Consider the following 9,878-nt stretch of genomic DNA (forward strand, 5'->3'; position numbering starts at 1 on the left):
AGCTTCTTCTCCTGTGTAACTACTGATAGGATGAGAGGGAATGACCTGAAGTTGTGCCGGGGAGGTTTGGGTTGGATGTTAGGGAAAATCTCTGAACAGGGACATGGCTTAGTGGGAAATACCAGTGGTTGGCGGACAGTTGGACTGGATGATCTTGGAGGTCTTTTCCAGCCTTGGTGATTCTATGATTCTGCGATTTTCTATGTTCAGATGTATTACCTCTGCTTCCAAGCCTACCCTTGGTAAATGTGAGTGAATGTCATTGTGCCTCTCATCTTCACAGATTTACAGAACTGCTTCTGAGAAATCTGTTAATATTCTAGAGCTTGCTTCTTTGCTTTACTACTGACAATAAGTACAACTCTTGTTCTAATATCCTTGGGTAGAAAGCATACTAAAAGAAAGATGAAGGACAAAGTTCATTTGGCTAGCATTGATAGGCAAAGTGGTATAGCTGTTGAGATTTGTGATGAAAGAACTATGTGCAAAAAGCATATTGAGGTTGTGAACAGCATGTTATAAGCTTCGTGCCCAGATTGTTTCAAAGAATGTGCTAAGATTAATTGACTGATGGAATGTACGTGCTCTTGGATTGATGAATTTAGACATCATCTGTCCAGCTGTGTATAGGACGTTTTAGAATTTTCTTATGGTCTTCTTTTTAGGTCCATAATATATTGGCTGAAATGGTTATGGGTGGAATGGTCCTGGAGACCAACATGAATGAAATTGTCACTCAGATTGATGCTCAGAATAAACTGGAAAAATCTGAGGTAAGAATAAAGCAGTGCTGTGTAGTGTCTAAACTAAAAACATGATTGTAGTAAATGCATGCTATATAAAACTGCTTATCCTTCAAGCTGCTTGCTTATAAATAGTGATAATTCACAATCTGTCATTAAGTTAGTATACTGTACCTTTTCTGCATATGCAGTAATTGCTTAGAGGAGTTGCTGCTTAGATTTTGCTCTGTGTATCTAGTAGCAGAACATGTTGTTGCTATTGAGATACACCTGTAGTTCTGTGAGTTTCTCTTGCAGAAAGCATTTTATTTCCAGAGTATTTACTGTGTTGGAAATCACTAATCATTACAACAAATGAATTTATATGAAGATCTGAAGTGTGTAGATAACATATTCCTCTCTACTAGTATGCTTCTATCTGCTGAAATAAATGGCAGTATATTTAATGCACAAAAATACTGCAACGTAAAATAATAAATTGGACTTGATAGAAATTACAACCCAATTGTAGGCACTTTAAATTAAATATGAATTCTGTCCTGTTGGTAATATGAACATTTGTTGTTAGTTGAGTGGACTCCAGAGAGAAGGTGAAATTTGCTGTGTGTACATACTAGTCTGAGCAAGGGACAGTTGTGTAACTTGAGGGAATCCCTTTCCTCTTGTCAAGTAGAAAAGATGCACACTTGTGGAGCAGATGACAAGATGTACTTGTAATTCCATGTTAAACTTTGCAGCTTGTGAATCTGGATATTAAAATGCTTGCCTTTTATACTGTTGAATTTGTGTTTAGGAGAGAAATCTAGAATGAGAAGGGATTTCAGAATTATTTTAGTTATGTGACTAAATGCTACTTTTTTAAAACGTTATCAGGCTTGTCATGTTAGCTAAAATATCAACAGTATATCTTAGCTAAGGCTATGAATGATTCTTACTGATCAGAGTAGTTCTACAAAAGAACATATAATCTGATTTTCAGAGTTCATTTTTCAAATTTGAAAGCAAACTGCTGCTTAAATTGGAGACTCTTTCTAAATCTGAGGTCAGCTGAATGGATTGAAGAATCACAGGTGGCATAAATATGAACTAAATGACATTTGAGAGGAAGACACAGAGAACTTTCTAGTTTTGATTTACGAACCAGAAGAGAAGTTAATTTGTCAGACTTTTTCTTTTTTTTTTTTTTGTGTGGTACAATGTATACTGTTCTCCTAGTTCTAGAATCTCACATTGCATCATCTTGAGTCTTTTGATACACTAAGTTGTCTGTTTTACTTCCAAGCTATTTCCAAGAACAGAACAACGCTTTGTAAAAAGCTGTGCATGATACGACATTGTGCCTGGCAACGTATGTGGAGAAAGACTGCATTACAGATTTTGAAGATGTCCAATACATTCATTTTAACATCTGCAAACTTAGAATGACTTGTTGATTACATGGAAATCTAGTAAATTATTGCTATGTTTGAGTAATCTTGAATACATTTATCTTTATTTTTTTGATGCAAGACTAACATGGTATCCCAAAAGCTGAACTTAGTCAAGCAGCTGTGTTCTACCATGTGTTAATGCACATACAAGTTTCAACTAAAAGTGTTTAATTGAAGTGTTTTTCCTTAATTATATTTATTCTGTTACCAAACTGTCTGGAGAGTAGTCTCTCACTAGACCCTGAAATGCATTTACAATATTTTATGTTTTCCATTACCCACCAGTAAGTCATTCTTTCTTTTAAGGTACTTATGGAAGAAAATTAGGCCATAGAAGATAAAAAAAAAAAAAGTACAAAACAAAGCACAAAGCCTAGAAGTCACAGTATGTGCAGGGCAAATAGCAACTTACTCTTTTATGTTCAGCAGTGAATTATAGAAGGCAAAGAAGCAGCAGTGATAAACAGGAACACTTGGTGACGGGAATAGAGTCAGTCCTGCTCACCAGAAATTCATTTTTTTAACTCAGTGACTGTTTCTTTTAAATGTAACAGTTACTGTAATACAGTAATACTTCACAATACCTGATAAATAGTTCCATTAATCATTTGTTGCATGAATCTCATCAGAAATTATCTGGTTGCTATTTCTTTTCCTTTTGCCTTTTTGATCAAGATTGTAAATCTTTCAACATGTCTTTCCTGAACATGTCCTTCCAACAGAGTATCAAATTCAGCTTGTGTAAATAAAAAGTGGTAATAACTCATTAATAATGTTTTTAATGCTTGACACAAAGAAATCAAAACTAGCAGATCCTTTTAGTTTTATTTCTTCAAAAAGAATGAAATATTTTTTAAAAGTCAGATTTTTTCGTTTATTTCGTCCATAGTTCATAGGACTGCCACCTATGCCACAGCACTCACACGTTAGTCTATTCAGCTTCTTCGACCTCAGTTGTGGTTCTTGCATCCATAAAATAGCTGTGTTAAGGTTGAATTGCCTTTATGTTTGTAGCCCAAAGAGATGAATGCTATACAATTGTAAGTGAGCTCCATTTACAGAAATATTCTAAATTTCATAGTGTACCCACCCAACTTTCCACAGTATACAAAATCCAGCCATTTGACATTTGATTAGTTTTACATTGGGTTTCAAAAGAGACTGTCAATTGGAGCTTAGCAAAGGAGTTAAATCATGTTTATTTAATTTACAAATATTTGTAAATATTATCAGCTCAAAGGATTTCTTGATCCTTTCAGCAGAGATTATTTGTTTAAATTACTGTGATGGCATCCATAGCTTTGATTTCTGATTCAGCTCCTAACGTTGCGGGGATGAGCTATGAAGGAAATTGCTTTCTTATTCTGAGAAATGTTGTCTTTACTACATTTCCTTACCTTAAAGTGTTAGTGTTTGTCTGTGAATGGATTTCTGGTCAAGTCTTCTAAAGCCAACTGATCATTGTGATTAAGAGGGGGAATTTTTGGGAGAGGGATCTTTGGGGTTTTATCCAGTGCCTCTGAACTTACTGTAGGTAAATCTGTGCTACCTTTTCTCTATTTGGAGTGTTCAACTATGTGTGATTTAGACTTTTAAGTTGGACCTCATTTTTTTCCGAACATCCTGATCTTTTCTAGCTCTTTCATTCTTCTCTCTTACAGACCTTTATCTTTCAGTCTCCCAGACAGGACAGGTAGACAAAGGTATTGCTGACTTTGAGAAAAAATGTACTTTTAACAAAAAGGGAAAGCAAAATGATGTCAAAGGCAATAAATCATGTAGGCCAGACTCAAAAATTATGTGTAAAAATACCCATACTAGTCTATGTAGCCTACTTTTTGTGCTAGTTTCTTCTTGTAGTTCCCTCATCTTTTTATTGGCTATAGTGTATTTTACTAGCTTTCCATTGACATCATATTTTTTATTTTATTTCTCTTGCTGCATTTTAGAATTTAACTTTTCTTTGTATCATTGTTTAAGAAACAAGGAAACATGAACTTGCATGAATTTTTTAAAAAGCTGCAAAACTGATCTGAATAGAAATTGAATACAAGGATAGCAAAACACAGTGTGACGATACCATCAAAATACCTTTCTGATAGGAAAATCTGAACTGGGAAAGAAGAATTCTCCTCCAAATAAAAGCAAACAACCGGCTTTCAAAGAGAAATTAAGTTTTAGAGTAAATTTCAGGTAAACCAAACTTAAAAAGAAAACTTGCCAATCCAGTTTTATACATGTGAAATGAAATCATCAGTCTGATTTGTAAAGACGATGAAGAAATACCAAGATTCTTCTGTGAATCCTTAAGTGTGTCAAATGTAAAATGGAAAAGGTGGTTGCCATGTGCAGAACTTCAGATGTACATTTGCTGCCCTTATCATCTGAATGGCCAGATTTTGCTTTAAGGTATCTTGGTACCCCTGGTCACTGAATACAACAGGGAAAGGAGGAGAAAAACGTATGTTTGAAGTTCAGTTTTGGTCGTTGTGCCCCTTGTCATTTGCTGTTGAAAACATTTAGTTCAGCTCAATGGTTTGAATGTCAGTCAACATTAGTGGCACTATTTCAAAATTCATTTCCATTCATTTTAAGTATCTATGCATTTGAACTTCAGGTAGTTTAAATATCTGGAGCTTATGCAGACAAAGTTTATTTAATTTATAAATAACTTTGCTCTTGGATTTTACATGATCTTGCCAGGAAAAGCCTTTAAAACTTAGTAAATATACTTCTGTAATTGCTTTTAGTAGCAGTAAATTATAAAGCATTAGCCAAAACCATTTTTGGGTAGTATGAAACTTTTAACCTAAATTTGGAGTATGTTACAGCACATGAAAATCAAAGAATTTTTTTACCTTCTTCTGCCTAATATGTCAACAGCTGAAGCGTATAATCCATGTTTCATTGTAGTGGTAGGGAGCTTGATTTCAGGTTTTATTTTATTTATTTATTTGTGTGTTCTGTGTTCTGCTCACACATGTTCTGTTTTTATTTTTGGGTCTGGCAATGAAAAATAAACAAACAAAAGAAAATCATTCCCATCCATTATTCTTTGTGATTCAAGTGCTTAAAATTTCTAAGAGTACGTCCTTAAGTCTTCTTATCTGTTTGGCCTCATTTTGATATTCCTTCAGACTTCATTTTGTTTTTTCTCTAATTATGTTCATTTATTTAACCTCATAAGCAGAGGACATAATCATTCCTTTATATTATGCATTGCATCCTTTCATTCTTTCATAATCTTGCTGCTTTGAAGTCATACTTGTTCCAGAAAGAAGCACTAGTATGAAACACTAGCAGCAGAGAGGTCCTTGTACCTGCAGCATACATCAGAAAACGATGGCTTATTTTGCAAAGCTTTAGCCTGCATTGTTTTGTTTTCCAGTAGGTTGTATATTTCTAAATGCTTATTCTAGTGATAGCTAGCTCTGTTTGGGGTGAAGTCTGAATTGGTTTTTTTTTCAATGTACATAAGAAATAAATCTGTGATATACAGTGCTTTTCCCAGTTTGATTTATTTTTTTTTATTTTTTTTTATTTTTTTAGTGAAACAGTGTTTCTGGGTTTACTTTCATGTAGTGCTACTAGTGGGGCATTATAAGAAAAGGTGATGATAACAATAAAGAAAATTAATACCCATAATAATAAATAATGACCTAAGCAAACTAGCAACATTTAATATTTCTCACTTTATGTACTAGGACTGTTAGAACAAGATTTGTTATTAAATGTTTCTATTCCAATCTTTAAAATAGCATTATTTTGCATTTATGACATTGTTCTTTTGCTCTAAAAGTGTATAATCATGTTCACAAGCATTTTTTTTTTTGCAGTAACTAAAATAATAATATACAGTATTTCAAGATTCAAGTACAACCTTTGATAAGAAAGGAATTTGAGAATACAGAGCAGCTATGGCAGAAATCTGGTGTATTGGCTATTTGTAATACCAGCTTTATGCAATTTGTACTGTATTTCTGAAATTTCATTAACGTGTCATCAGAAGTTTCATTTTCACTTGCTCAAGTCATTTGCTTGCTGTGACAGACAATCCATCATTCACTGCATGATAAAAGCTTGTGTGTTTTGATTTCTTGTTCAAAGTGAAACAGTTTTCCTTTGCACCTCACCAAGATACCTGCTGAATTATTTCGTAATAAAGGCAGTTGAAACATGTCCAATGCAATGTCACAGAGGTGGCCCTTTTAATCAGGTACCTCTATAAAGCTGCTCAAAAACACAATGGTCTGAAAATCTCTCTGTAGAATCTTTGTGTTTCTAAAATATTTCACTTTCAGTAAAGGGTAAATAAATGAAAGGACTACATAAATGCAGATGTAATCATGTTTGGGATAATGTGTTAGTTATCCAGTTCTGACGTTTAAGTACTTATCAGTATTCTCAGTTTTGTTAGATATTTTTTACAAATTCTTGCTCTCAGAAATACTGTGTGTTATCTTCACACAGTGATGTGTGAATTATATGTAACCTTCATAGAGTTGACATGAATTTTGATGAACAGCATTCTGCTGTGCGTATTTATACACACTGAACGACTTAATATAGACAACAACAGGAGAAAAGACTGCCACTGTGGATAACTAAGGCCTATAAGAAAATCTCCACTGCAGTATATGGCAGTGAAGGACAATCTTGCTTTCCAAAAAAAAGGTGTGATCTGAAATTTGTAGTGCTTTTGTTAGAGATCTCTGTTGATCCCCATCCAAAATGATCCTAAAGGAATGTGACTGTTGGAAGTCTGAGGGGGAGAAAGAGCAATGGTCATGTCAATTGTGGTGTCCTGAATAATTCTCAATTGTGTCTCCGTTGTATCCTATGCCATTGGGGCGGGAGGCAGGGACTGTAAGTCTGTGTAAAGAGGATAGCTGCAGGTAGGTAAAAGTGATGACCAGTTGTACTAAAACTTTTATTTGTTCATTAAGAGTAATTAACTTTCATTAAGTAAGGGTAAAGACTTTCCATCCTACTCACTTAGAAGACATCTCTCTCGAATTGCCAGCCATGCCTGTTTGTGTGGACCATGCCCATAACATAATGATATTTTTCTGGTTTCTCACTGTTTCAGTTACAGATTGTATAATTCATTGCTTTCGTTACTACTTTATTATTATTTTCATCTCCTCTATGGAAAACAGTTTACATTGCCCCATTTTTGTTTCTCCTCAAAGATGTGTTCTAATGCTGTTTCTTTAAGACATTGCAGATTAAAGGTTACAGATTTTGGAGACTTGCATTTCTTAATACTACTAGTGTTAGGTCCGTAGCTGCCCCTTCATGAAGGGATTGAAACTGAAAGCTTTGAATTACATGACCTGAACACTTGGTGATATGAACGGAAACCGAGGAAAAAGAGGCTTTAAAAATATTTCCTTGCACTTTTACAGATTTAGTTAGCCATACAGCTGAAAACTGATCATTGGGATTATGTGAGGGACCAAGTGAGAGCAAACTATTTGGTTATAAGAGATTTAAGATTTCCTGAGCTTTCTCCTCTACCTCCTCATCTTTTTCCCAACGTAGGCACATCTGATATGGGTTTGGCAGGGTGTGTATGCAGCAGGTGACTTGTGGCTTTCTGGTCTGTGTTCCTGGTACTGAGAATCCTCCTGTGACTGACACCTAGGGATTTGTAAGACTCCAGCTTTTCCACATGGGATAAGTGTTTTAGTTCAAAGTCAGAAACTTTAAAATTGATTTTAGTTTAACCCTGGGTTTTATTTTTGAAGGGAGAAGGAGATAGTGTACATATCTGCAGCTGAACTGTAGGTAGGGTTTATAGTGGAAACCTAATGTTGATTTGACCTCACATTCACTTCTTTATTAAGAGAGTAGTAAAAGAATGAAGTAAGAATGAAAAGAAGTAAAAGAAGAAGTATTTATGCACAGTCTTCAGTGTTGTTATCTCAGGAGTGTATGAGGTGCCTGTCACCTTTTGTGTAGCTGTGGAGGTGGGCACCAAAGCATTAGAACTTACTCCACAGTTTCATTACACGCTTGTAATTACAATGAATTTCAATGAAGAATTTGAATCTGGAAAGGTTACACACTGAGCAGTAGTTACCTACAAACATTATTTAATAATTAAAGGTAGAGATAGAAAACTTTTCCAGAAGTTTTTATCCTATTGAAGTGCCAGATTTATTCCTCAGAATTACTTTGTGTCCAAGTGCACTGATTTCTTCAGTCCTTGACACTCTTAAGTAAAATCAAATTTAAAGAAAGACCATCAGTTGACGTTTAGTCTTTCTTAACCAGTTCTTGACATGTTGCTTTGATTCTTGTAGATTGCTCCTTTTTTTACAAGGCCTGCAAGATGCTACAGTGTACAACTGTAGTGGTTCTGAAGATCATTTTTATGGTTGTTATCTTTTGTGAATATTTTTAAGCCTGCTTGTAAAGACCAAAATAAAAATATAAAAAAGAATTATTATTAATAATAAATATATTAAATTTATTAGTAATAATAAAAATGAAATCTGTATCACCTAAATGCAAAGATTTTATCCTTTTCATTTCAGGCCAAGCCACCTTGAATTAGCTCATATTCATATGTAGATAATTATTCATATATGATATGATATCAGATATTCATATGTAGATAAGTAATTTGGTTTAACTGACACTGGGTAACTTGTTACTTTGAGGTTACACGTACTGAGCCTGTAGCCAGCATTAGTCAACTGTGATCAGTGTGAACTCTTAGTATAGATGAGAAACAAAGATAGTACACTGGGCTTTAAGTGTCTCAAGATTGTATCTTCAATAACCTATGCATTACACACTGGTGGATAAGCCTCCTGTTCCTCCCTGCATACATTTCCATCAAGTTGACAGTATATGTTTTACCATAAAAGAAGAACTGTGTGAACTGTTTTCTCTTTCTGGATTAATATATCCAAATAACCCATTTCATTCCAAACACAATTACCATGTGGTCTTTCTAATTGTGTAAAACCATGGAAATACTTGAGAACATCAGTTGTCTGTGTGTACTGCTATTGAATGTTCTTGTACCCAGCTTTTCCTGACTTATGTTTTTCCTCACTTTGTACACAGGCTGGTTTAGCAGGAGCTCCAGCCCGGGCTGTTTCAGCTGTAAAGAATATGAATCTGCCAGAGATCCCAAGAAATATTAATATTGGTGACATCAGTATAAAAGTGCCAAACCTGCCCACTTTTAAATAACATGGCTACTCCAGGTAAAACCAAGGGAAAATGTAATAGACGTTTACCACATACTTGTTTACTAAATAAATGATATGTCTGACTTTTAGTATTTGAGTAAAACTCAAGGTACTGTATAAACATTATTGGAAAAATCAATGTGTGGGGTTGAACATTGCTTTTGTCTTGTTTGTGAAATTAAAGGAAATGGGTAGTTCCTGTGTGATTTCTGAGCTACATTCCTATGCCCTTGTAAGGCATATCACTGTGTTTTGGCTGCTACAGTATTTTGGGAAAGTATGACCTATAATGCTGAGTTTTTTGTATATTCACTAAGGTCTATAAGTAGTGCATTCTTTTACCACTTCTGTTGTTTGTCATGATTATTTAAGTGCAAATATTGCATGAAAACATCAAACTCATTTAAATAAAATCATAGCAGACTGGTCTTCTAAATATGTGTTTGTCTAAAATCTACTCTTTGCAATAAATCACTTCTACTTCCTATTCATTAAGC

General features: G+C 34.5%; 1 protein-coding gene across 8 annotated transcripts in view; it reads left to right on the top strand.

The window, feature by feature from the left end:
• The window catches only part of AP3S1 (adaptor related protein complex 3 subunit sigma 1), a gene marked incomplete at both ends in the record, with an annotated part of 29,426 nt that extends 20,044 nt beyond the window's left edge, over positions 1–9,382 (top strand). For 3 of the 8 annotated variants that reach the window (XM_079548370.1, XM_079548371.1, XM_079548376.1), the window contains 2 exons: positions 666–773; positions 9,254–9,382. In XM_079548370.1, the coding sequence (XP_079404496.1) occupies positions 666–773; positions 9,254–9,382 (237 nt within the window). Of the gene's footprint in view, positions 1–665; positions 793–3,834; positions 3,871–9,215 lie in introns of those variants that run through there. The other 5 variants (XM_079548372.1, XM_079548374.1, XM_079548373.1 and 2 more) reach the window with 3 other exon arrangements.
• Between the last annotated feature and the right edge of the window lie 496 nt (positions 9,383–9,878).

The sequence above is a fragment of the Tetrao urogallus genome (genome assembly GCF_951394365.1).
Source record: "Tetrao urogallus genome assembly, chromosome: Z".
Lineage (NCBI taxonomy): Eukaryota > Metazoa > Chordata > Aves > Galliformes > Phasianidae > Tetrao > Tetrao urogallus.